Source organism: Ricinus communis, chromosome 8, assembly GCF_019578655.1.
Source record: "Ricinus communis isolate WT05 ecotype wild-type chromosome 8, ASM1957865v1, whole genome shotgun sequence".
Classification (NCBI taxonomy): domain Eukaryota; kingdom Viridiplantae; phylum Streptophyta; class Magnoliopsida; order Malpighiales; family Euphorbiaceae; genus Ricinus; species Ricinus communis.
The window spans coordinates 10,407,655-10,435,360 of NC_063263.1; the positions used below are offsets into that span (position 1 = coordinate 10,407,655).

The 27,706-nt window shown below is 33.6% G+C and overlaps 3 protein-coding genes and 1 pseudogene across 4 annotated transcripts; 3 read left to right on the forward strand and 1 right to left on the reverse strand.

Moving 5' to 3' along the window:
- The first annotated feature begins 2,561 nt into the window (after window positions 1–2,561).
- On the forward strand, window positions 2,562–6,866 carry LOC8282334 (methyl-CpG-binding domain-containing protein 11). Of its 2 annotated transcripts, XM_015718336.3 has the most exons (3): window positions 2,562–2,664; window positions 2,798–2,879; window positions 5,639–6,866. In XM_015718336.3, the coding sequence occupies exons 2-3, from the start codon at window positions 2,817–2,819 to the stop codon at window positions 6,557–6,559; spliced, it is 984 nt and encodes a 327-aa protein (XP_015573822.1). In that variant the 5' UTR covers window positions 2,562–2,664; window positions 2,798–2,816; the 3' UTR covers window positions 6,560–6,866. The 2 variants fall into 2 exon arrangements, with proteins under 2 accessions (XP_015573822.1, XP_015573821.1); XM_015718335.3 differs by lacking the exon at window positions 2,562–2,664 and having other exon boundaries at window positions 2,671–2,879.
- A 699-nt stretch (window positions 6,867–7,565) lies between these two features.
- On the forward strand, window positions 7,566–10,155 carry LOC8282335 (glucan endo-1,3-beta-glucosidase 14). The gene is made up of 3 exons (XM_015718269.3): window positions 7,566–7,965; window positions 8,431–9,467; window positions 9,903–10,155. The coding sequence occupies exons 1-3, from the start codon at window positions 7,863–7,865 to the stop codon at window positions 9,990–9,992; spliced, it is 1,230 nt and encodes a 409-aa protein (XP_015573755.3). The 5' UTR covers window positions 7,566–7,862; the 3' UTR covers window positions 9,993–10,155.
- A 1,461-nt stretch (window positions 10,156–11,616) lies between these two features.
- Window positions 11,617–13,357, reverse strand: LOC8282336 (annotated as a pseudogene).
- A 2,397-nt stretch (window positions 13,358–15,754) lies between these two features.
- On the forward strand, window positions 15,755–17,399 carry LOC8282337 (cucumber peeling cupredoxin). The gene is made up of 2 exons (XM_002517590.4): window positions 15,755–16,038; window positions 16,597–17,399. Exons 1-2 carry the CDS (start codon window positions 15,861–15,863, stop codon window positions 17,067–17,069), a joined length of 651 nt encoding a protein of 216 aa, XP_002517636.1. The 5' UTR covers window positions 15,755–15,860; the 3' UTR covers window positions 17,070–17,399.
- The last annotated feature ends 10,307 nt before the right edge of the window (window positions 17,400–27,706 follow it).

Below are 27,706 nucleotides of genomic sequence, written 5' to 3' on the forward strand. Positions count from 1 at the left end.
CAAAAAGGAATTACCAGTGTTTAATGAATAAAGATGTACCAATAATAACTTAAGTAAATCTTTTGGTAAGCAAAGCAGTAGTTAATTTGGCATTCCATTGTCGGCTTGCTTGCTTTAGACCATAAAGAGATTTGGTAAGCCTGCAAACCTGACTAGAGAATTGATGAGACATACTATGAGGCAAATCCATATAGACCTCTTCATGCAAATACCTATGAAGGAAGGCATTATTAATGTCCAACTGATGAAGGTGCCATCTATAAATAGCAGCACAAGTTAAAAACAATCTAATGGTGGAATCTTAGCTACTAGTGTTAAGGTGTCAAGGTAGTCAACTTCTGACTGCTGTATGTAGCCCTTGGCTACTAATCTGGCCTAACACCTCTCCACAGAACCATCAACTTTGTATTTGACCCTGAAAACCCACTTGCAACCAATGGTTTATTTGGAAAGTGGTAAGGAAGTAAGTTCCCAAGTGTGGTATCATGTAAGGCTTAGAGTTTTGCATTCATGGCCTCTATCTAACATGGAAACTTAGTGACTTTTTGATAAGTTTTAGGTTCTATTATAGTTGTAATAGTAATGGAAAAAGCTTGATGATTTGGAGACAAGCTATCATATGAAAGAATTGATGATAAAGGATGTTGTATGGTTTTCATGATTGAATTGGTTTGAGGTTTAATGTGAGGGAGTGTATGATGATAGTAGTGAAGGTAAGAAGGGATGGTACTTTGTCTTTGTGATCTTTTTGGAGCTGTGAGAACAACTGTTGGATTTGGTGCAATGGCAGATGTGTGTGAGGGAGGTGTATTTGAAAACTCGTTGTTGGTATGTAAGAGATGTGATGAATCATTAAATGTGTCAAAACAGAATCCAAATTGTTAGAATTTTCAACATTAGAATTTGAAGTTCCAGCAGGCTCATTATGAGATATATCAATAAGTGAGGAAAATGGGTCAGAAAGATCAGTAAGAATGTAAAAAGAAGAAGATGGAAGAACAAAGAAAGGGTGTTGTAAGGATGTTTTTGATGCATAAGGAAAGATTATTTCATAGAAAATGACATTTCTGAAAATAAGAATTTGACTATTGTGCAAGTCATAGACTTTATAACCTTTGGTTCGAAAAGGATAGCCTAGAAACACACATTTATGTGCTTTAGGATCAAATTTGGACCCCTGGATACTAATGGTGGAGACATAGCACAAACAAATGCTTTTAGGTGTGCGAAAGAGGGAAAGGTGTTGTAAAGTTCTTAAAAAGGTGTGTTGTTATCAATGACAGGAGATGGAAGTCTATTGATAAGATACACTGCATATATGGGATATGCAATCTGACTAAAATTTGACAGGGAGGTTAGCTTGAAATCTTAAAGATCTTGCTACATTGAGTACATGGTGATATTTTCTTTCTACAATAATGTTTTACTGAGGTGTATATGCACAAGATGTTTGATGCAAAATACCTTTGGCATTAAAAAAGTTTCTTTTATCTTCTTAGCCTTGGACCTTGTAATTGGATCTCCATGGATGTGAAATGGATCTTGAATCCTAGATGGATTAGGATTCCCAATGTCACTTGAATTTTTGATGAAATTTAGACTCCCAATATTATTATCACTCCTTGCTGGATAGAACTCCTAGTTAGAGTAGGACTCTTTATCAGAATAGAATTCTTTCAGCAGTAGGATTTGCATCATTATGATTATTTGTTGGAGTAGAATTATCAATTAGTCATTTTAATATTTTAATTTTTTTAATATTTATATATTTTAAATTTTTAGATATAAATATAAATTTTATTTTTTAATAATATTTAAATATTTTTGTGTAAAAATGTGTTTAGTAATAAAGTTGGAAAAATCCTTTACGAACCTTAATTTATATTTTATTTTATCTTTTGAGTTTTAAAATTTATTTTAAAAAATGTAGGTGAATTATATTTTTTCAAAAGTAAATATGAGAAAAATAATTTATAAAAAATTTAAAGAAGTAAAACATTAAATAAAAGAATTTCAAATTTATCTTTTTAACACTGAACAGCCAGAGACACCTTTTAACACACATAAATATCTTAAATATAATTATATCAAAAATATTTAAATATTAAATAATTAAATTTTTATTAAGTTTTATTAAAAATTAAAATATTAACTCGAATAAATAATTAAAATACATTTTGCCAAAGAAAATAAGATTTATAATATTTTTACTTTTGAGAGTTAAAAGTAAAAAGGATTAAGATTTATAATTTGCTTTCCATGTTACTTGGAATTCCGGCCAGGAGGATTTCTTTTTTGGCAATATCCACAAAAAGCTGGACACGTGTTAACATAGCATTTAATGTAAACTTAAATTATTACTATTTAATTTGATTATTGCGAAGCAAATCAGCTTTAATCAGTCCGATTGATTTTATTTATTTATTTATTCTTTTCAGATAAAAATGAATTTCCAATTCACTGCCAAATAAAGATTTATTAGATTTTTTGTACTATAAAAGGTGAGATTATCATCACTACTGCCTCTAATGGATTGTGACAGTTTTTTTTAGAGGGAAAATAAAATTACAAAAAAATAATTATAATAATAAAAAATAAAAGAGTTTTTAGAGAGAGAAACGTCATCAACTAACGACAACAAATATATCTCAGAGACTCTCAACGGTTTGTGCCTTTCTATTTGCCACACACATAAATACTCTAGAGAGAGAAAGAGGAAAAGGAAGAGTCTTTGAAGAGAAAAAAAGGAAAAAACAGTTATCTTGTTTAAGGGTTTGGGTTTGTTTTTGTTGTGCAGGAGAAACAGAGAAACAAAAATGGAAGCTAAAGAGGAAGTTGTTTCTGTTGAGCTACCAGCTCCTTCTTCTTGGAAGAAAATGGTTTGTAAAGTTTTCAACTTTGTCTGTTTTTTTTCTTCATTATGTTCATGTTCATATTTAATTACTTTACAGTTTCTCGTTTTTGTTCGACTATGTGATCAATTTGGTGTTTTTAGTGTAAAACCGATGTTTTTGTTTCTGGGTTTCGTTTGTTATGTTGTAGGAATTGGGCCAGTATTATTATTTGGTATGTAGAAATTATTCTGATTAGGGTTCATGTAGAATTTGGTAGCTTGGGCAGGAATTTTGTGTTTAGGTTTTCTTGACATGTTTTGTCACCTTGTTAGTGGTGGGGTGGTGGTGGTGGTGGTAGTTAGGGTTATAATATCCCAATTTTATTTTTTTGCCCTCTTTGGTAAGTTTTTGGTTTTGCTAAATATTTTGGGTTAATTATGAATTGGTAAGGTAATTACACTTTACAATACAATAATTCTCTACCATAAATTTAAGGTTTCCTTTTTGTATATCTTCTATTTTTCTGGAATCAAAAGGAGACTTTTGTCTGTTGTGGCACCATTACAATAGCCTGCTTTCTCATAGTTGAACTAGTAAATTGTTTTAAATTCCTTATTTTTTAAATTCCTCCAAAATCTGCTTCTTGCACTCTTAATTTATGATGCTTAATGCTTTTTTATGATATTTTCCGCATGGATTGAAGTGAAGAAACAACTTTTATGATTGTGGAAAACTAGAAAACTTGAAACAAGATGATAAACTCAGCTTCTGCCATTCAAACTAATAGCACAAGGTAGGTCATTGCCACTGTTCCCAAGTCCTAAGATAGAGTTTCAGGAAGGAGATATTTCCCCTGTTTTCAGGGATATAATTTTGTGTACTTTGTCTTGCAAATTCTGATACTGGAAGTGTGAAACTCTTGTATCTCCTCATCATTTTGTAATCTTTTTCCAAAGCCTCTTCTCTTTTTTGTTTCTCTTCTGCCTTCGAACTGTTAGAAAATGGAGAGCTTTACCTTGTTTTTGACAATGGATGAGTTTTTGTTTGCATTACTATTTCCATATCATCTCCTTGGTGCTTTTTTGATCCAAATGGAGGATTGTTTTACCTATCTATGTGGAATTAACTCATGTCAGTTGTAACTAATTACTTTACTGGAAAGTTGGAAGTTATGGCATCGTAGCAGTACTTTAAATCTGGGAGGCATATAGAGAAGGCAAACTTGGTAATATGACTTGTTTCAATATGTAGTCTTAAAATGCCAAATTGGATAGGTTGTTCTCGGCTTCATATCTCAAAAATAAGTATTTCGTCTATGATAGGGAGGTTTTCAGAAAGTGATAGATAGCCTTGTGAGATTAAGTGAAGAAATAGCCAAGTCCATAGTTGGTGCCTCTTGGTTTGTGCTCAGATCTTGATTGTTCTTCCGGGGAGGATATATGTATTCTGCTTCAGTGCAATCATGACTGCAAGCTTCCCCTGTTATTTTATCTATCTATTCTTTCTCCTTGGAAGGTTTGATTGCCCCATTTTTCTAACTACTAAGGACTGCAGTCTATGATCGTTAAACTCTGATGATATGTATCATCTCTTATTATTATTTTACAAGTTGTTGAATAGGGTATCTTATGATGAGGATTTATGCATAATTCATTATACTGTGATCAGGAATTTTTGTTAGGAGCAAGAGCAGCTCTTCCATTTGATATTGTTGCCATCTTAAAAGGGCTGTATTTCAACCTACAGCATTCTAACATACAACATGCTAATAATGAGGCAGTGAAACCATTCTGCATCATTACAACTGGTACTTTAGCTCAAGGTTCTTGGTTATTGAGTAATTTATTCGTGTACATATCTCTAGCACACGCCTCAAGTGAGAAGGAAGTTGCTCCCAATTTCCCCTTTCTCTATCTGCTGCTGTGGATGACTACACTGAAATCAGCAACTTGGGTGAAAGAAAAAGTTTGGGGGCAACAAATGTGCAGATCAGAGCTAGTTTAAGTATAGCTGGAGGAGTAGGCAAATCCAATTCTGGTTGTATGGCTTATATGATCATCGTCGGTATTCTCATTTTGTGTTTCCACCAGAAATGACACTAGCTTCATCCAAATATTTTTCTGACTAATTTGTCAAAAGGGCCCCTGCATAAGGTTGTAGTAATCTGATATGCTATTGGGTGAGGAAAAAAAATATGGTAGTTTACTGAGGTAGAAAGGAACACTGCATTAGAAGATTGGAGACTATTTTGACATTTCATGGGAGTTGGACTAAGATGGTGTATACATGTGGAACTTTAATTAAAATTTATCTGGAGGATCTGTTGGTAATCATTAATAAATTTCATATGCTCACTCATCGTATTTCTGTATTGTTGTTTAATTATGGACGGTGCTATGAGGGAGTTATTACCTGTGCAACTTGTAAGTGAAGACCTTTAGGCTGGGGGCACACTGGTCAAAATTAGAGTAGATTGCTTTGTTAACTGCAAGAGCAGCCAGGACCTGTAGAGAGAAATCTTAAGTGATTGTCCTACAGATTGAGTATTGTGTACACAGATGGTCACAACTCAACAAGATAGCAAAGACAAGATGATAGTGAGTTAATTTCATAGTGCCAGATTCATGAAATATGGAAGGAGTTGGAGCTAATTATTACAATCTCATGATGTTTATGACACAAATGCTAGATTATCTGATTGGGATACTGTCTCCTGATTCATGCTTGTTTAGACATGGATATTCATCATGGTTTATGTGCGTTGTTCTTGATTCATGACAGATATCTTCTTTTTTGTTTTACAGTACTTCCCAAAGAGAGCTGGTACACCGAGGAAGAGTGAAATCATGTTCATATCTCCAACTGGGGAAGAGATTAATAGCAGAAAACAATTGGAGCAGTATCTAAAATCACATCCTGGTAATCCTCCAATAGCAGAATTTGATTGGGGTACTGGTGAGACGCCAAGAAGATCCGCAAGAATCAGTGAGAAGGTCAAGGCAACTCCAACACCAGAAAAGGAGCCCGCAAAGAAGCGAGGCCGGAAATCATCATCAGGATCTAAGAAGGATAACAAGGAAACAGAATCTGCCCATGAAAAAGGTGAATATGAGAAGGAAATTCAAATGCAAGATGCAGACGGCGCTGGGAAGGAAAATGAAGAAGCAGGAAAGGAGAATGATGTTGCCAAAGAAGGTCTGATTGAGAAAGGGGATAAAAAAGAAGAAGCTGGCCAGACAGAGAATGCTGATATAGAAGAAACTGCTCAAAAACAAGTTAACAAGGACACAGGGGTCCAGGAGGATGCTGGTGAAGACAAGGCAGGTCCTGAAAATCTCCAGCAGGCAATGGAAGTTCAAGAGCAGGAAAATCCAGAGGAAGCACTGAAGAAAAAATCTGCAGAAGAAGCTGGCTCTGGTGAAGGCATTGCAGAAAATGTGCTGCAAACTGAGGTGGGGAAGGAGAATGATCAAGGTGACAAGATGGATATCCCAGAATCTGTGCCCAAGGAAGCAAATGGAGGAGCAGCAAAAGAGAATGCCAATGGAGCAGTCCCTGTATCTGAAGAAGAGATCAAAGAGAAACCAGATTTACAGGAGAAAGATAACACCCCTGTAGATGGAATATCCAAAACAATGGATGGGGAAGTCACAGAAAATGGCAAGGTTAACCAAACAGATCGAGCTGATGCCCCGCCAAACCCAACTCCTCCTGTGAGCTGTTGAATGTATTGCACTATTGTCCGTGATCTGTAGTAGTCGTCTTATTTTAGCTCTGCCTCGTTTAGTTCTGAACTTCTGATGACTTTTTGGACTCCTTGAATGACTTAACATTAATGCTGTTGTTGCTAGATTCCATTGTATGTTGATACTAGATTTAATGTATGTAGGTAAAATTATGTATCCTTTCAGTCCTCAGAGTAGGTCACAGTTGCCGCAGCTTTTGTTACATTGTGCAGGAACTTATGATTGTAGACTTTTGAAATTCTCTCAACTTGTATGGTTAGTAACTAAACTAAATAATTTGTGCTCATGCTGCTTGTTTATTTTCTTACTATGGAATGTAAACTGTATGGTTCCCCATTTACCCATATGTTTAGCGGCTGTGTTGATTTTTCTGGGAAGATGTTATGGACTGAAGTTGCAAACTGGTGCCTGGATACTTATAAGAAAATTCTATTGGAATTAACACGATTTCAATTTCATTGAACTAAAGAAACAAGAAATCTTGTTCATATCCGTATGTTAGGAAGGAACTGCAACACCAAAAAGTTTACACCTCGCTTATGCAAGATTCATGGAGGGTTCGGAGGCTACCATTATAAGTTGATCAATTTACTTATATACATTGAGATTTCTATGTGAGAAATTGCTTCTTTTCTTATTTATTTGTATATATTGTAAATTCTAGATCCGACACTAGGTATAAAAATCATGAGTCCATTAATAATCTGAACATGTTAATATTATATCCAACTAGCTTAATTATGAGTAATGCAAAAAAAGAATAACTTTATCCGACACTGGACCATCCACACAAAACACCGCCCGAAAGTTTCCATATCAAAGCTTTCGAGCAGGTGATTACTGATTACCAATTTATGTGGTTTCTAGAATACAAAATAATTCGAGAACTCCTCTAATCATCGCCAAAGAAAAGTATATATGTATGTGAAAAAAAAAGTTCTATTTTTTTTTAGAAAGAGAAAGAACCATTAAGTTGCACGGACAATAGAATCCTGAAATAATAAAATGGAGAAATGGAAAGGTTTACTTTGAGAGTAAAGTTAAGAATCTATACCAAGCCCTCGTAGACTTCTTTTTTCTTTCATCCCTAAGTAAAGGTCAAGAATCTTCTCCTTTCCAAGATTTTAACAATTAAGGCTAAGAATCTTTTGATCATTTTCTTGAGAGGTTTTATGGCATACCTCAAGAGCAAGAATTGGATTATCATCCAAAGGGTTCATCTTTTTGCTTGCACTTTTCATAGGTTACAAAAGACTGGAACATACCCTCTCCTTTTTTACAAATGGAATGCTCTTTCCTTGATAGTTTATCCTCCATCAGACTAATGGGTTTCTCTACTTTCTTTCTTTGGCTTCTTCTCATTTTCTCTGTCATCTTTTCTAACAGTATGGATTCTTAATCTTTCTCTTTCTGTTTTCATTTTCCTTTTCAAGATTTTTATCGAGTTAATTACATATATCATTGTTATGAATTGTATTGAGTTGAATGAGCCATTTTTATGTCATGACATTAAGTATAAGAATTCAAGATAGAATTCAACATTAGATTGTTGGATTTTGTTCAAAATGCACCATAACTGTTGCCTTTTGCTCTCCGTTATGTGAATAAATCTTGGATGTAGCCTTTAATTTTATAAGACATGACTCAATTATTGTCGGCCTTTATCCACTAGATCACTTCTTTTCTTTTTATCCTCATTTTGTGGATATTAGTATAAACCTTGCAGAATGGGAACCAAATGGCTCTTCCGTAAAAGCAAAAATAGCAGTTCATTCTGAAACTATGACTAACGTTTTATCAGCTTATCATGGTTTGGCCTAAAAGAGCTTTAATTGTCTTTTTTGTTGCAGTTTTGACAGCGCATGCATTCACAGGAACATATGGGGTAAACTATGGCAGAATAGCAGATAATTTACCAGCACCAAGTAGTGTGGTGACCCTTCTGAAAGCTGCAAAGATTAAAAACGTTAGAATCTATGACGCAGATCATGAAGTCCTCAAGGCTTTCAAAGGTTCTGGCATTGAAATAATAGTTGGACTTGGCAATGAGTATCTGAAAGAAATGAGTATAGGGGAGGACCGTACCATGAATTGGATCAAAGAAAATGTGGAGCCATTCCTTCCTGGAACTAAAATTGTTGGAATTGCTGTGGGAAATGAGATCTTGGGTGGTGATGATCATGAGCTGTGGGAAGTTTTGCTGCCTTCAGCGAAGAATGTTTATTCTTCCCTTGGAAGGTTGGGTTTGGAAAAAACTATTGAGGTCTCTAGCCCACATTCAGAAGCTGTTTTTGCCAGTTCCTATCCACCGTCTGCATGTGTCTTCAAGGAAGACGTTCTTATATACATGAAGCCACTATTGCAATTCTTCTCACAGATTGATTCTCCTTTTTACATAAATGCATATCCTTTTCTAGCCTACAAGAGTGATCCTGAGCATATTGACATGAACTATGCTATTTTCAAATCAAATCCTGGAATTCTAGATGAAAAGACTAATCTACATTATGATAACATGTTTGACGCTATGGTTGATGCAGCTTATGCTGCACTCGAAAAGGCTGGCTTTCCCAAGATGGAAGTCATAGTTTCAGAAACTGGTTGGGCTTCTCATGGAGATGCAAATGAAGCAGGTGCCAATTTGCAGAATGCCAAGACATACAATCATAATTTGAGGAAAAAGCTAACTAAAAAGAAGGGAACCCCCTATAAGCCTAAGACTCCTGTGAGAGCTTACATTTTCGCCTTGTTCAATGAGAATTTGAAACCCGGGCCAACTTCAGAGAGAAACTTTGGATTGTTCAAACCTGATGGGAGCATAGCATATGATATTGGCTTCACTGGACTTAAAGAATCATCTGGAGTCTCATCTCTTCTTCGTTTCAAGGTATGCAAATTCTCGGTAACCTCCTAAATTTTAGTTTCTTTATTTGCTGCATAAATACTGTTTTGCAAGTCATTATTTATTTGCAAGGGAGCTTCACTTCAATACAGAAGAAGTAAATGTTATTAGCATGAATCTTATAATATGTTTTTCTGCTGAACATGAGATTTCCTGTTAGAGGGTGAAAGAGAGATGCTTGGTGGTGTACTTGTAATTTCTTTCAACACAGTTCTGTTCTGTAGTTAATTTTATTGGGATAGCTTCTGTGAAATTAGGAGGTCAATAAAAGATGTCATTTTAACCTTCTCATCAAACAGAATAAATAATCAGAACTTCAAAAATCCAGCCTGCATATGCTAAACTGAAAACATGCTATGAAGGCATTGCGTGTGAAGAAATTTCAAATTTTCTGAATGCTTAATATTTTCTTGCTTACAGGGTATTGGAGCTTACAGTTGGCTTGCATCATCATATTCATTAGTTCTTGCAACCTGCACAGCAATTCTGCTATTAATTTCAGCTTCATGATTGGTCAAAAGGGTAACACCTTAGCAGCTCAAGGGAACACTTTGAATTTGGCTATTGTAGCTTGTAATATATATCAATTTGTAATGAATTCATTTGTTATTAATTGTACAGAACACTTGCTGCTTTCGAATCAATTGTTAATGGGAAATGGCTAATTTTTTTTTTTCAAATATCTTCAGCAATGCACCATCATAGTCTTGTATATGAAAATTGAAAACATAAAATCAAAAGGAGCTGTTTCTAATATCATTTGGGGACAATGCATGCTTTATTAGCTCAGAACTTGCTTGAAACTCAGGCTTTTATTCTGGGGTTGCTTGAAGCCATCTTCGTCTGAACCTTGCATAAGCTACCAAAGTTCCCCATTTTATCATGGAGTCTCTTTCAAAGCTTCCTATAATTAATTACAATTAAAAGAACAAAAGAACCCCAAGACCAGGAAACACTCATATTTCATTTTCTTTTTCCAATTTTTTTCTGTTTTTATTTGCCTGCTCTAACTGTTAGTCTAATTTGTGGACTTTTGACACAGGAACTTCCAATGGTGTATATAAAGCTCTGTGACTATGCCTTTTATTATTCTTAATTTTTTTTATATACTGACTTTTGAAAACAAGATTCAGTTGAATCATATGTTGCTTTATATGTAATCACGTAAAAAATCATGTTCAGAAAGTTAATTATCCTAGTTTGTTTTACTCACGTCGATCGCACGTAAATATTAATTATTTAATTCAATATCACTTAATAAATAAAATAATATGTAAAGTTTTAAATTTAATGTTATAACTTTACATATTTTTATAATTTTAAGCATATATTTTTATTTTAGAGAAAATAAATGTATGTGGTAATAAATTATAATAAAAATATAGTTTGTGTTAAAAAGTTTCGATTTAATGTGGTTTTAGAGTTTAATAATTCCTAACTTTGTATTTCATTGTTCAAATTGAACTAAAGAAGTCAATAAAGTAATGAGATCATCTGGCCGCCAAATAACAAAATTATGCATTATTAAGCTCTAAACTCATGTTATTAGAAATTGAAGTGAAAATGAACGAATATTTGAGAATCAAAGTTTTTTAACAGTAGAATATTTATTCTTATCACAATTCATAACCACATATTTTTTTTATTCAAAATAAAACATTATATTTAAAATTATAAAAAAATTGAACTCATAGGATATATCTTTTCTACTTATCCTTTCCGTAATATACTTGAGAACATGCTGTAATTTCGTACATATCAATGTGTAATGAATTCATTTGTTATTATTGTACAAAATGTTTGCTCTTGGATCAATTGATAACTGGAACTTGCTGATGGTTTTTCAAATATCTTCAGCAATGTACCGTAGTCTTGCATATGAAATTGAAAAGAAGAAATTGTATGGAGAGGGAGAGGGAATTTTCAATGGATGTATTCTTTTTTATGAGGCATTTTAACATAGTAAAATTTTGATGATTGATATTTCTATATGGGTTCATTTTTTTTTTTTCCATCAATTCTATATATAGACTGGTACAGCAGCAATTGCAATTTGCAAGCAATAATTCTTGTTGAATCTACAAATGAGGGTACATCTTATAGAACCTGAAGCAGCATGACCAAAAGAAAGATCCAAAACATGTTTCACTTAATGAAACTGAAATACAAAGTTTAAAAGACAAGTGAACTTAGTGCCTTTTAACTACAGCTATTTTAATTCTATACTATTGTCAATTATTATCACATAGTCCTGTGTCTTTCAATTTGCACCTCTTCCATCTTCTTTCGGTTAAGGAAAATTGAGCACTTCTCCAAGAGCAACATCAGCATCACCACTTTTCATTAGCACCTCAGCTAAAGAAGCAGGGGTCACCTTGTTATTCTCCATCAAGCCATCGATTTCTTTAAAGAGCTCGTGGTCATGTATGCCTAGATAGTTGAAGGCCAACACTCTAAAACCCTGACTTGTGCAGTAGGACATGTCGATGTGCATATCCATCCTACCAGGACGAAGCAATGCAGGGTCTAATAGTTCTTTGTGATTTGTTGTAAACACAATGATTCGTGCCTCTCCGCAGCTCGACCATAATCCATCAATGCAATTCAGCAGAGTTGAGAGAGTGAACGACTGCAGTTAATATGGCAGAAACATAAACCATATTATAATAAGTACTAAAAAAGCTGTTATGTATGCGGTCCACTTCCTGTTTAACACAATACAGAGTGTCATAGTAAATAAATACAATTAGTCTTTTGGTAAAACAAGATAGACTTGGAAGAAAATTACGAGTAGGAAAGGTACTATGTGAATTATCAGAATTTGTGATAAATGCATAGGGAATACAAGAAAATCTAGTTACAGGGTCGTATAATTAATTTCTTGAACTGGGAGGTTACTAACCTTGGTGTACTTGTCAGAATCTTTTTTTCTCTTGATCTGTAATTTTGGATCGATCACGAACTTCGAAATTACAATCTATGTTTTCAATTACGAGAATTGATCTATTAGTTGTATTTAGCAACAATTTCCTTAGCTCAGAATCAGACCAAACACTGCCAAGCTCCAACACATAAACATCAAAGTTCAGGTAACTGGCCATAGCTGCAATTAAGCTTGATTTCCCAGTTCCCATACAATAGATATCCACGCTTCCAAGCCTTACCAACTCGCTTGTAGAACTCCTTTCTTGCCATGAATCTGTCAAGATCATCTAAAATTGCTCTCTTCAGCTCAGGATCCAAAGCAAGCGTTTTAAAGGTAGATGGATGATGAAATTCGACATCGTCCCATGACCCTCTATCGTAAGTACTAATTTGCCTACAGAGCTTTGAAACCTTTTCCCTTTACATCAGGGCCTTGTAAATGTTCAGAATATGGTTCAGATAATCATCGTTTCCATATACTTACTGTCAAAAATAATCCGAAAAGAACACCTGTTATTGGCCTGACGCGGAGAATCATCACTGTTTTTGCTTTTCTCTTTGTGAACATACAGCCAGATAACGGGTATGCCTCGGAAAGTATCTTCAACCTTTCCTCCTGCTGTAATGGAAAGAGACACATTTTTCTTCTCCTCTAACTTTCCAACTCTGAGCTTATGATTCTTTGGTACAATCTTTGTTGATAAATAAGCTTGTGCAGCATCATAAAGCTCATTACGACCCTATCCATTCCACGACTCATCAATGATGAAGTGGGTATAAGAAGGTTTATAAGAACAATAATATTTTAAGTTCGAAACAACATAATTTTAAAGTTGCCTCGGTGTGATGTGATCATATGCGGTCTTAAACAGCACCCAAGAAGTAGTGATGGATGAGTATGCAGACAACAAGGAGACATTAGAGGGAATGAGTTTAAGATACTCTTCCATATTGATATTGGTCTATTCTGGAACAGTAAAACTGCAAACTTGTTGATTTATGCAAGTAAAATGGAATTCTTTCATAATGATTGTTCGCAGGATTATCATTTTATTTGGATGTGACTACCAAAATAAAATCATATTCATTTGGCCACATCTCCAATGCATGATTAATCACATTATGAACTATGAAATTAGCATGTGCATTCTTTTCTTCTTTTTCGTGAATTTCTTTGTATATTTCACAATAGTCTCTGGATTGTTGTAATGAAATGAAACAGAGTAATTTGCTGATAATTTACTGGTCTTGTTAAAATATTAGACCGGATGCAAGTTGTGAGATTTTAACTCAAAATTAGCGGCAGGGAATTCGGTTAAGGCCTCTCACAAATAAGTTACTTATGACATATATTAGTTTGTGCAATGATAAATTTACAATCATTATATTGTGAAATAGATCTGTATACATTTTTTTGTTCAGTATTTCACAGGTTGACTAATAGGAAAAAGAATTGAGGGAGAAAGGTGCTTATTTTAATTTGATTCATAAAATTCAAGGTCACATTCTACATATTCTTTTAGAGGAAAGAGAATAGACAGACTGCAATTTCTATGTTACCAAAAGATAGCCAGTCAATCTCGATGTGTTTCGTGGAACTCAGGATTCTGTGCAATATGTAAGGCTGAGATTGTCACAAAACAAACGAGCTGGAGAAGAAAGGGAACTGCCAGGATCTCCAAGAAGGTAGAAAAGGCCACGAAATTGTTCCGCCTCATCGAACATTGTTGATTGGTTTTTGGTTTTCCAGCAAATTAAGAGGTTTCCAGAGTCCTGTGATGGATCTTCTTGTGTCAGGGCATGAAGCTAATTAAATTCAGAAAAGGCTTTCAGCATCAATTCACTGGTCGCAGAAAAAATGTAAGCCTTGTCCTGGAGCTTTATATATATATATATATATATATATATATATATAAGACTCTCTCTGAATCAAATGATACCGGGAAATCACTGATAGTTGTTTCAAATATATCTTCAGCATTATATCATATAGTCTTGTACATGGAATTGAAAAAAAAAAAAGGCAAAAGGGAACTGTTTATAATATCATAGTTTTTTCATAGTTTCGAAAATCTTCAGCAATATCATTCATTACTATTTTCTTTTACATGTTTCAAATTATTTCTCTCAACCAAGACACTTTATTCTTCTCGAGTAGTGGGTGACAACTTGCTTGAAACTCAGGTTTTCCGGGTAAATAATTTGCCTTATTACTATCAAATTCGAGGCATTAATGAACAGTTAAAACAAGACTGAATTCTTAGAAGGAGAAATTCATAGGTTTGGTTGAGGCCACCTTGGTCTGAAAATGCCTCATTTCCTGACCCGAGAAAGCGTCAAAGAAGCAAAAGAAATGCACCTCCTACGACAATTCACTATCATTTATGGCCATCTGTAATTAATAGTGTGTAAGAAGTCTTATTTGTCTGCATTATAAAGTCTAACAAGTTAGAAAAACAATATAACAAATAAAAGCTCCATGAACAGGAAATGTTCGTTTTTCGTTTCTTTTTATTCCCACCTTTTGATCGCCAATACTATTAGTCAAATTTATTGATTTTGGAGACAGGAACTTCCAATGCAGTAGAAAGTTCCGTGACTAAAAACTGCTTAATATTTTTCATTTTCTTTTTAGAAAATTTCATTTATATTAGCATTTGAAATAAAAAAAAAAATAGTTCGGTTTTGCTTTTTCTTTATAATTTAAATAACGGAGTTAATTTCAAACGACAACTTAATATATACAGAAAGCTATAAATTTAGATTTTGTACTATTTTAAACTAACAATTAATTGAGTAATTACATAAATAGTATTATGATGACGAATTAGATATTTATAAAATTGAAACAAAAATAAATAGAGTAATGGCATAGCCAACAAATTAATAATTATTTGACTACTTATTATATTACCATTCATGTAACGAGTCTATCATTGTCCATTTAAATCTCAATATATTAGCTTACAATTCAACGTCAAATAAGTCTCTAAACTTAATGTAAGGGCTCATTGCACCAATCATTTTTCATTATCAAAATGCTTAAGAATTAACCCAATTGCACGTTTGGTTTAAAAAGAAAAAAGAATTACGTGAAAAAATCTCAAGTCGAGTTGAAGCCAATTGCTAAGAGTGTACGCTCCGAAAATAACGTAGATTAAGTCATCATGCAGCATCAGAGTACTTTTCAACTGGAAAATTCTTGCCTAGAACAAAGACCGGCGCTCTTTCTTTCCTTACGGTCTACGCGGTTTGCCTTCTCCTTTCTCCTTTTCCCGTTAACCCCGTCTCTAATCTAACCATCAAACTCTACAACACTTCTCTTTCCCTATATATAGCCCACATCCATTGTGAATATGGCATATCTAACTGCTCAATTACAACATACCAGAACAATTACTTAAGAGTTACAATATTACACAGAGAGTTCAGAGAAATTCTTTTTAAGAAGAAATGGCAAAGTTTATTGGTGTAACTATTGGGTTTGTTTTGGTGGTTTTGTTGCAATGTGCCGCAGCGCAGACGGTGCATGTTGTGGGAGATGGCATAGGTTGGACTGTTCCAAGTAATGGCCCTGCCGCCTACACTAATTGGGCTACTGGCAAGAGTTTTGCTGTTGGGGATATCCTATGTAAGTCTTGATTTTGCCTCTTCTTGCTATAAATATATTGTATGTTCACCATCATCAACATTCTTTTCTACAGTCTTTTATAGTCACATATTATGCACATACTTACATATTCATAATAATGTGAAAGTTAGAATTTCAGGTTTCTTCTGCTAATTTTCAAATCCTGATTTCCAAAATTGAAGTTTTAAATTTTAATTAACTACAATTGCTACTGAAGTGTATGGAATTGAGATTAAACTTAATTTTTGAAAGAATGTATGTAAATAAGGACAGAAGAGCCATAAATCAAAGTCACATATATGATTAGAAAGGAAAAAAAAAAAAAAGCAAAGTCTTAAACTCTCCAGTATTAGTGTGGCTTTTTGCTGCTCTGAGTCGAAATTATCCACAAGTCACTTTTATAATTGTAAAGAAGAAAAAATTAGTTAAATTTGTCATCTTTTTTATTTTTTCAACTTTGACTTTAATAGTTTTTCCATAATTCTAAAAATGTTCAATGGAACAAGAATTACATTAATTAATATCTTTTTTTTTTCTGCTCCTTTTTTCTTTTATCAGCATTCAACTTCGCCACCACTGCACACGATGTACTTCGAGTATCAGAAGCATCGTATGATGCATGCAATAATGCAAACCCTATAGGAGATTTAATCACCACTGGACCTGTTAACATCACCCTCGACTCAACTGGCGATCACTACTACATTTGCACGTTCTCACAGCACTGTCAGTTAGGTCAAAAACTAGCAATCACCGTCTCATCTTCAGCTGGCACACCACCAGGCTCCTCTCCAGCTCCTTCCGTCACGCCAACAACACCTACCACTCCAACTACACCTTCGCCAACAAATAATGTCCCTGCTGCTGATTGCCCCACGTCGGATCCGCCAAGGGCAAGTGGCCCCGGGACCCAGAATACTCCTGGGAGATTGAGCCCCACTTCTCCTCCTGCAGCTCCAAGTTCTTCTTCTAAGGTGTTGGCTGGCGTGTTTATATCTGTAATTGCTCTGATATTGAGTTTTATGTTCTAATCATTTGAATTTTCAGTGATGTGAAATATGTATTCATTTGTTTGTCTGCAGTGATACAATAAAAAGCTTTGAATGCTGCCTAGATAGCTGTTTTTATTTTTTATTTTTTATTTTATGTTTCTTTTAAATTTTAGTAGAGAGAGAGAGAGAGAGAGAGGGAAATGGAATTTCCAGTGGACGTAATCCTTTTATGGGATAATTGAATTCTAGCGATTGATATTTCATTATGCGGTTCAGTTTTTTTCTAAAAGTAATTGTATCCCATTTATTTATAGGTTCCTCGCCCTTGTAATTTTTTGTTGTAATAAAAAATGACTATTTTTATTTACAGTTATCTTTTTCAATGTTATAAAAATAAAAACGAAGTGTTCTATTTTATTGGCTCGATCTTCATATTATTTAATGAGTCATCTTTCTAAAGTGATGTTATGTAACGAATTAATAGATTTATAAGTATAAAACAATCAAAATATCCCATAAAAGGATTACAGACATTTTAATTAGTCTTTACAAACATTTTGTAGCAAAAATAAATTTGTATTGATCTTATCAAATAGGAATTATTCTGCCCTTTTGATTGGTAAAAAGAATTACTAAAAATTACAAAGTTATGGACTAACTTTGTAAGGAACATAACAGTTTTTTTGTCCTAAGATAGACCAAATAAGATCAAGAGTACATACTTATGGCCAAAAATTTACTTGATCCGATGTCCATTTACCACCTTAATTTAAGTTATAGCTGAAAAGCGCATCTATTTAACTTTTATTAATTAGGGTTTGATTGAGACTAAAATTGATAAACCTTAATAATAATTTGCGACCGCTCTAATCCATTTAAATCAAAATTTAGAGCTCCTCCTTTGAATCTGGCCCATGGATTATGAGTATCAATTCTAGGCTCAATCCCACCGTCCATTTGATAAATATATATATATATATATATTAATATAAAGTTATTATAATCCATGAATTGCGAGGCAATAGGCATCTCTTTATACATTATGCTTCTGGATTTTATTCGTTTCCCATTTCCTACTAGGGAACCCCTTCAATAGACCACAGGCACATAGTAACCTTTTCTTTTCTTTCTTTTAATATCCATTTACGTATTAAATTTTTAGAACTTGCAATTCTGTGTGTATGGAACATTGTTTTTGGTCGTCCTACAAATCTTAAGAATACTTTTCCCTTTTCCTCTTTCTGATGTCTTTTGTTGTTCCTTGAATAATTCCTTTAGGTAAATTATGTTTTGGTGGGGCAAATTTACCCCCCATTAATAAGATTCCGATGTCCATAGAAAAAAAAAAATAAAGGTGGGATCGATAAATTTAAGAACATTTTCTGTTGTGAAAATAGATTTGCAAGCATTTCTTTTTATGTCCAGTAGTTTAGGGATTGTAACTAAGCACGCAGACCCAGTTTCAAACAGTAGAAAAGAGAGACAGGACATAAGAAGGACACATCACAGCGGGTACGTGTGTGTCTCTGTGTGACCATTTTCACAATAAAAATCTCTATTTACAATGTTCTTACAGCCAATAAACAGAAACCTGACATGCATGGATCTAATTTTTCTTTAGAAGAAAAGGTTCCCATTTGCAATTAAGGAATTCAAAGATTGTTTTTATACTTTTTAATTAAATGAATCTCATAATCCTAAAACTAAGTTCAGGACCATTAACCTAAAATCATTGGCATCATATATATATATATATATATATATATATAAAGTTTGGTCGTGTTTGCAATTCCATCGTCAGGATCCTTTTAGATTGATGCTTTTATTTTCATAATGGAACGCAAATTTTAATATTAGTGAGGTTTGAGCATTAATGAAGTTTTGCCTTCCTATTAAATTAAGACACATCTGGTAAAATTAATATATATCCGCATTAAGAAATTATTTAGATCTATAATCATAGGTTTATACTAAAAGAAAATGCATAATCATAAATACTTACCAATATCGAAACCAAATTAAAATGTACTCCACGTGATATTCTCGAGCTTATTGTTGAGTTGTATAAGGGAATCTTGTGAAGGGTAATATGCGGTTGGTACTCAAATTTTAATTTATATTTTTAATTGATATTAATATCTTTTTATTTTTTTATTAAAATTTAAGTTTTCCTTACATGAGGAAAATGTATCTATTGGAAATCTAAATTAGTTTTTAGATTAGAGAGATCAACCTTATATTTAATATTAATTATTATATGTGCATAGAGATTCAGATCACTTCTCCAGCTGTAGTATTATAGATATTTTTGGTCAGATGTACTAATATATGCTTTAAATTGAAATTTAAAACAGGATGATCGCACGTGCATTAACAACAATTATGGAGGCCAACTCCTCTTCTTCTTCTTTCTTTTCTGAAAAGATGGAGATCGACTCTTAGAATGGATGTAGTCCATAAATTATTAAATACTAGTACCTTATGTATAACATATATATATATATATATATATAAATAAAGTAGCTAAGTTTTCTTATGAAATTCTATTTGGAAATATGTTATAAAGCTATATTATATAAAATTTCAATAGAAAAATATATGGAATTTTGAATTACGATATTAAATGTTTATCAAATAAAATGATAATTGAAATAAAATAATAACTAAATATAATAAAAGCATTAATGATTTATAATGCCACTCATTTACTATATATTTATTATATTTTTTATTTTTTTATAATTAGAAATTATATCAGCTATGATACTCACCCATTTAAGAATAACCGAATTCGAATTCAATTGAAAAAAAATTATTCATACGTATTCCAAATTTAATTAAAAATTTATCTTTGTTATCCAAACAAGTTCCAAATCTGAAAAGAAATGCCCACGTACTATTGGAATCGGATTAAACTTATTTAAATTAAATAACTATTAAATATATTATAGATATTTAAATGGAGAGTCGGTACTCTACTCATTTATATAAATATTCAGATAATTAAATGGGTATTCATTTACCAAACTCGTTATAATAATTAAATTCTAACAAATTAATAAAAATAAAAAATACAACATATAAACTAATCAAATTCAAATATTCAATATATTAATATAATTTTAAACATAAATTTAATAAAATTTAAAATAATATTTTAAATAATAAAAAAATAATTTAATATTATCGGATTTGAGTAACAGGTACCAGGAGGCTCAAATATGAATTCGATCCAAACCTGACATGTAACGCCTGCATTTTCTCATCATCCATGTTATGTGCATTTACATTTAATCATTGGGCATGATGGTATATCAATGATATTTTTATTTTATGAGAACAGATATATATTAATTATAAGTAGAGAATAAGAAGCATGATATTAGATTATTAATTTAGATAAGTTGATTAAGTACTTGGGTTATGTGTATTAAGCCTTAAGACTTAATTGAACCAATAGTTGAAGGTTGGGTAAATAGATTGGACTTAAAAGATACAATTAAAAGTTAGTACCTATATATGGTTAGTAAGAATTAATTTAGGGTGATAAAAATAGTTTAGTAGGTGGTGGCATTAAGAGAGGAATATTGAAAATTGGAACCATGAGCAAGCTCATTTTACCTCTTCATTTCTCTAAAATTCGTACATGGCCAAAAACACAAAATTTGGAATAAGAGAGAGGAGTGGAATACCTAGAAAAACTTAAGATTAAGATAGGATTTTGCCTACTATTAAAGGAGCCAAGCTAAAGCTAAAGGATTTAAGCATATTAGCAACCCAAAAGCTGAAATTGGTAAGTTGTTACTTGAGTGTTATTAATTTGTCATTAGGGTTCTTGATTACAAATTGGAAAAACTTCATTTGATGCTCTCATTGATTAATTAAAGGTCTGATTATCATGAATTAGTAGAGTATTGAATGATTGCATAAAGATTAAGCTTGATTTAAGTTTAAGTATGTTAAGATAGAAAACTGTCAAAATTCCAGCAACCTTGATGTTCTGTATTTTAGGCATAACATGGGTTATATAAGTCCAAATTAAGCTTAATTGATGTCTATGTAAATTTAAAGAGTCCTTTATAACTTCGTAGTTTTGTGATTTTGCTATTTTTGCCGTTTTGGTTGCTTAAATTGAGCAAACAGATTGCTGCTTGGGTACAACTAGCTGTATGACCCTTGCTCAGTAATTTGAAAATAATTAAATCTATAGAAGTCGGAATTGAGTAATTCTTCTTGGAGATGAAACTAGACACATACACGGATATGTCTATTTAATATGAGCTTTTTGTATTAAGCCAATTTTGCCCAGCAATAAATATACCTTGGTACTAAATTCTGTCTAGAAAACAGAGATGTTGGATATTAGTTTTATGCAATTTATTTGATGTTAATTTAAGTTAAATTGATATTTAACTAGATAGAAAATATTTCTATGATATTAAAACAATAATTGAGAGTCTTAGAGGAAGAGTTAATATGAATTAGAGAGGGGATGATCTTGTAATGCATTAGAACTAGCATTTACATGAATATTTGGAATATGCATGAAATGTGAATTGATGAATGTGTTGACAGGTACTCAAAGGCCTGGAAAGGAAGTTGTGGAGAAAGGAGGTTCTTATATGCTAAAGGAATAAGTGTATTTTGAGTAAGTAAATAGTTAATATTTGCTATATCCATATATTTAATCAAATGTTCTACGAATGGTTGTGTTTGCTTAATATTGTGTTGTGTTTGAATGAATGAGATGGAAATGATTGGTGTTGAGTGGAACAATTGTTATTGCTTGAATATGATATAAGTGAAATGATTGAATTGTGATGTTAAGTGCATATGTGCATGTGAACGGTGGATTCCCCTGTAAAAAAAATATATATCTATATATAAAGCCTTGGGAGGCTAAAGCCTAGAGAGGCTATAAAAGTGTATTATGTGAGGATGAGGCGGAGCAGCTTACGTGTGCGATAGGTGAGGATGAGGCAGAGCAGCACATTAAAGGGGATCCACAAGCCGTGAGAACTAACCATAATTGTTGAATTGTATTTCTTCTATGATGGTTGTACTGAATTGAGTAGAATGATATGAATTTATACCTAAACTATGAATCATGGTAAGTTATGTGATTGGGTGGAAATTGTATTAAGTGTATGTGATATAGATTATGTTGATTATTTATTTACTGAGCTGGAGGCTCACCCCTCTCCAAAATTTTTCTTTTCAGGTTTGTAAATAGTAGTGCATCCGTTGGTTGTATCCGAAGTCTAGCTTTTAGCCCAGTTGGGCCAGTTTGTGAGTCTCCTCCGATGCATTTTGTATGCAGTTATGTGATGCATATAGAAGTGTGCCTTGTAAGGCATAAGAAGATGTTTTGAATACTTGTTAAATGATGTTTAAGTATAATCATATGTTTATATGTTAATAACCTTATGTCTTGATTCTTAACAATCTGCATATTGACCTATCTACATGTAGTATATAGTCTACGACGCTTGTATGTTTTCTGGCTAATGTCTATTGGTTAGCATGTAATGGGGGTGTTACATTTTAGTGGTATCAGAGCAGGGATTAGATTCATTGGGAGTAGATTCATGTTGCACATCATTAAGCATATGATATATGTTCTTTGAACTTGACTGAATATTTGCATTTCATATATATAGATGGAGAGACAAGGAGAACACGCGAATCGGCCCGGATAAGTCATTAGAGTCTGTGCATGGTCATGAAAATGCATCCGAACATGATCAACATGATGAGCATGAGTTACATTCGAAAATGCCGCACAATCGAATGTACAAAATGTTATGGAACAGTTTATGGATTTTCCGATGCAACGAGCTCAACAACAAGCACCTACCGGACTCAACAACAAAAGGCTGTGATAGATAAGAATTATGAAAGAGTTAGGAAACAAGGTGCTAATGTTTTTCAAGGTACTACTGATCCTGCTGAGGCTGAAGAATGGTTACGAAATACAGAAAGGGTGTTGGACAGATTTAATTGCACATCAGAACAAAGGCTTCTATATGCAGTGTCTTTAATAGAAAAAGATGCACTTGATTGGTAGGAAACAGTTTTAAGAAGCAAAGATCGACCAATCACTTTGACTTGGAATGATTTCTTGAGAGAATTTGCTGAGAAGTATACTCCAGAAATTTATAGAGACAGAAAGAAGCTTGAATTTCTTCAGTTGAAACAGAATGATATATCAGTTGCAAAGTACGAAGTTCAATTTGTGAGATTATGTAAGTATGCACCAGAAGAAATAGCCACTGAAGAACTGAAAAGGAAGAAATTTGAGATGGGTTTGAGGCTTGACATTCGTGAGAAAATGGCGTTGAAACCTCATAATTACAATGCCTCAATTGAAGCCGCTTTGAGAGTCAAGAAACATCATTTGAAAGGAATACTATGGAAGCTAAAAAGAAGAAGATCATTGGTGCTTATAGTAATCCTCCAAGACATATTAGTATTTCTTCGTTTAGAGGCTCTAATTCACAGCGGAGTAGTTATCGTGGACGAGGGTTTGGTGGTCAGTCTACTAGATCCTCCACAGTACCTTATAGTAGAGGTGGATACAATTCATCCGGACTTGAGGGAGGACAAGTTTCAGCCAGTAGAGGGTTTGCTCCTGTTTGTCCTACGTGCAACAGGAGACATACTGGAGAATGTTGGGGACCTAGACCAGTAGTATGTTTTACTTGTAGTAGGCCAAGACATTATTCTAGAGATTGTCCTATGAGAAGAAATAATGCTGGAGAATCTTATACAGTGGGTCGAGTAGTGTTGGTGAAAATATTCCGATTGGTTCAGGCAGAGGCGGGAGGAAGAGGTGGCAGAGGAGGTTTAACTATTTCAGCAACACCATCGGAACAAATTGGTCAACCACAAGCACAAGCTAGAGTATTTGCTACTACTAGAAATGAAGCATTTGTAGCACCTGAAATTATTCTTGGTATACTTTCTATTCATGATTCCGATGCACATGTTCTTATTGATCCTGGATCCACATGTTCATTCATATTATATGATTTTGCATCGCATGTTCATGCTAATATAGAGGCATTAGGTTATGATATATATGTATCTATGCCTGCTGGGGGTATTATCACAGTAAATACGATAGTGAGATCATGTCCTGTAGTAGTAGATAGTGTCAAACTACATGCAGATTTGATTGTTATTAATCTTAGAGAGTTTGATGTTATTTTGGGGATGGATTGGTTGTCAAGAAATCATGCTATTGTTGATTGTAAAACAAAGAAAGTGGCTATGGAAATACAAGGAGAAATAAAAATAGTAATGGTGGGTGAAAGGAAGACAATTCCTAATTGTTTGATTTCAGCAGTGACTGCGTGTCAATTAATTAAAAATGGATGTGAAGCATATCTAATTAGTTTTATAGATACTACTAAGGTCAGTCCAGGGGTATTAGACATTTCAGTGGTCAGAGAATTTCCTAACATATTCTTAGATGATTTGCCTGGTTTGCCACCAAATCGAGAGGTTGATTTTGAGATTGACATCATCCCTGGTACTGCACCTATTTCCATTGCACCATACGGAATGGCTCCATTGGAATTGAAAGAATTAAAGAAGCAATTAGAAGAGTTACTTGATAAAGGTTTCATCAGGCCAAGTACTTCACCTTGGGGAGCACCAGTTCTGTTTGTGAAGAAAAAGGATGGTAGTATGCGATTATGTATTGATTATAGGCAATTGAATAGGATTACAGTGAAGAATAAATATCCATTGCCGAGAATTGATGATTTGCTTGATCAGTTAAAAGGTGCAACTGTGTTCTCTAAAATTAATTTAAGATCAGGTTATTGGCAACTCCGGGTTGAAGAGAAATCTATTGCCAAGACAGCATTCAGAACAAGGTATGGGCACTATGAATTTATTGTGATGCCATTTGGTTTAACAAATGCTCCTGACGCTTTTATGTCATTGATGAACAAGACTTTCCAGCCATATTTAGATCACTTTGTTATTGTGTTCATTGATGATATTCTGATTTATTCTAGAAGCCCAGAAGAGCATGAACAACACTTGATAATTGTTTTACAGATTTTGAGGGAAAAACAGTTGTATGCAAAATTCAACAAATGCGAGTTTTGGATGGAGGAAATTGCATTCTTAGGGCATATTATTTCTAAACATGGAGTGCAACCAGATTCATCAAAGATTAAAGCAATTATTGAATGGGAACCGCTTCTAGAAATGTTTCAAGTTCAAGTTTTCTTGGGTTAGCTCGGCTATTATAGAAGATTTGTAAAAGATTTTTCAGTTATTGCTAAGCCTCTAACAGCTTTGTTAAAGAAGAATGTGCCATTCCAGTGGACGGAGTTATGTGATCAAAATTTTCAAGAGTTGAAGAAAAGGCTTACTACTACACCGATACTCGCATTGCCATCCGAAATGGAGGTTATGTTGTATATCGATGCTTCTAGGCAAGGACTTGGATGTGTCTTAATGCGGCATGGGAAGGTTATAGCTTATGCTTCAAGACAATTCGCGACCTCATGAGCTGAATTATCCTACACATGATCTTGAATTAGCGGTATTGTACATGCATTGAAGATATGGCGACATTATTTATACGGGGAGATATTTCAGATATTTACTGATCATAAGAGTTTGAAATATATCCCTACGCAGAAAGAGTTGAATCTGAGACAACGAAGATGGATTGAGCTTCTGAAGGATTATGATTGCACTATTGATTATCATCCCGGAAAAGCAAATGTTGTTCTTCGATGCTTTAAGTAGGAAGTCAGTGGAAAATTTTTCAAGTATGATTTGTTACAATGTAGAATATTTAGTTGCACTTAGAGCTATGGATGTGAAGTTTTATGTTTATGACGATGATTTGTTAGCCACATTACAAGTAAAGCCTTTGATTGGAGATAAAATTAAAGATGCACAGTGTGAAGATTCTTATTTGCAAAGGATGAAGGGTAGAGTACAAGAAGGAAAGAATACACAATTTGTGTTGAAAGATGATGGTGTGTTATTGAATAGAAATCGTGTATGTGTACCTGATGTAGGAAATTTGAGAAAGGAAATCATGCATGAAGCGCACTATGCACCTTATGCAATGCATCCTGGAAGTACCAAAATGTACAAAAATTTGAAGCCTTATTATTGGTGGCCGACAATGAAGAAGGATGTGGCAGAATTTGTGAGTAAGTGTTTGACATGTCGTGAAGTGAAAGGAGAGCACCAGCACCGCAGGTAAACTTCATTCTTTATCTATATCTGTGTGGAAGTGGGATAAGATTACTATGGATTTTGTTATGGGATTGCCGCGTACATTTAACAAGCATGATGCTATTTGGGTAATTGTTGATCGACTTACTAAATATGCTTATTTCTTACCTGTGAAGCAAACAGATTCACTTGATAAACTTGCTGAATTGTATATTTCTGAGATTGTTAGATTGCATGGTGTGCCTATATCTATTGTATCAGATAGGGATCCCAGATTTACTTCTCGTTTCTGGGAGAGTTTGTAAAAAGCATATGGTACTAAACTTCATTTCAGTACAGCTTTTCATCCTCAAACAGATGGGCAATCAAAAAGAACTATTCAGACATTAGAAGATATGATGAGGGCTTGCACACTTGAGTTCAAGGGTAACTGGGATGATTACATACCACGATGGAATTTGCGATAACAACGTTTTCATTCTAGTATCGGTATGGCTCCTTATGAAGCTTTGTATGGGAGGAAATGTAGAAGTCCAGTATGCTGGGATGTTGAAGGTTTAAGACAGCTTGAAGGTCCAGAATTGGTACAAGAAACAGTGGATAAAATAGAGATAGTTAAAAAGAATTTGAAAGTAGCACAGGACAGACAAAAGAGTTATGTTGATTTGCATCGAAGGGAAATAGAATATATTGTGGGTGATAAAGTTTTCTTACGGGTATCACCATGGAAAGGAATATTAAGGTTTGGAAAACAAGGGAAATTGAATCCGAGGTATGTAGGACCTTATGAAATTATTGAAAGAGTTGGACCATTGGCTTATAGGTTAGCATTACCTACAGAGTTGTCTTCTATTCATGATGTTTTTCACGTTTCTATGTTGAGGCGATATAGATCAGATCCTAGTCATATCATTCCAGAGCCAGAGATAGAAATCACAGAAAAGTTGACATATGTGGAAGAACCGATAGAAATTCTTGATCGAAGGGTTAAGAAATTGAGAAATAAAGACATTCCTATGGTCAAAATTAAGTGGAGTCATCATTCACCAAGAGAAGCAACTTGGGAAGTAGAAGAGCATATGAGATGTGAAGTATCTCGCATCTATTCCATTGTAATGTTGGTGAGTTGTTAAAATTTCGGGACGAAATTTCTTAAGGAAGGGAGAGTTGTAACTTTGCATTTTCTCATCATCCATGTTATGTGCATTTACATTTAATCATTGGGCATATGATAGTATATCAATGATATTTTTATTTTATGAGAACAGATATATATTAATTATAAGTAGAGAATAAGAAGCATGATATTAGATTATTAATTTAGATAAGTTGATTAAGTACTTGGGTTATGTGTATTAAGCCTTAAGACTTAATTGAACCAATAGTTGAAGGTTGGGTAAATAGATTGGACTTAAAAGATACAATTAAAATTTAGTACCTATATATGGTTAGTAAGAATTAAT

Coding starts and splice junctions, on each gene's coding strand:
- LOC8282334 (XM_015718336.3), top strand. CDS start 2,817: ATGGAAGCTAAAGAGGAAGTTGTTTCTGTTGAGCTACCAGCTCCTTCT. Junction 2,880..5,638: donor CTTCTTCTTGGAAGAAAATG/GTTTGTAAAGTT, acceptor TTTGTTTTACAG/TACTTCCCAAAGAGAGCTGG.
- LOC8282335 (XM_015718269.3), top strand. CDS start 7,863: ATGGAATGCTCTTTCCTTGATAGTTTATCCTCCATCAGACTAATGGGT. Junction 7,966..8,430: donor CTCTGTCATCTTTTCTAACA/GTATGGATTCTT, acceptor TTTTTGTTGCAG/TTTTGACAGCGCATGCATTC. Junction 9,468..9,902: donor CATCTCTTCTTCGTTTCAAG/GTATGCAAATTC, acceptor TCTTGCTTACAG/GGTATTGGAGCTTACAGTTG.
- LOC8282337 (XM_002517590.4), top strand. CDS start 15,861: ATGGCAAAGTTTATTGGTGTAACTATTGGGTTTGTTTTGGTGGTTTTG. Junction 16,039..16,596: donor TGCTGTTGGGGATATCCTAT/GTAAGTCTTGAT, acceptor TTCTTTTATCAG/CATTCAACTTCGCCACCACT.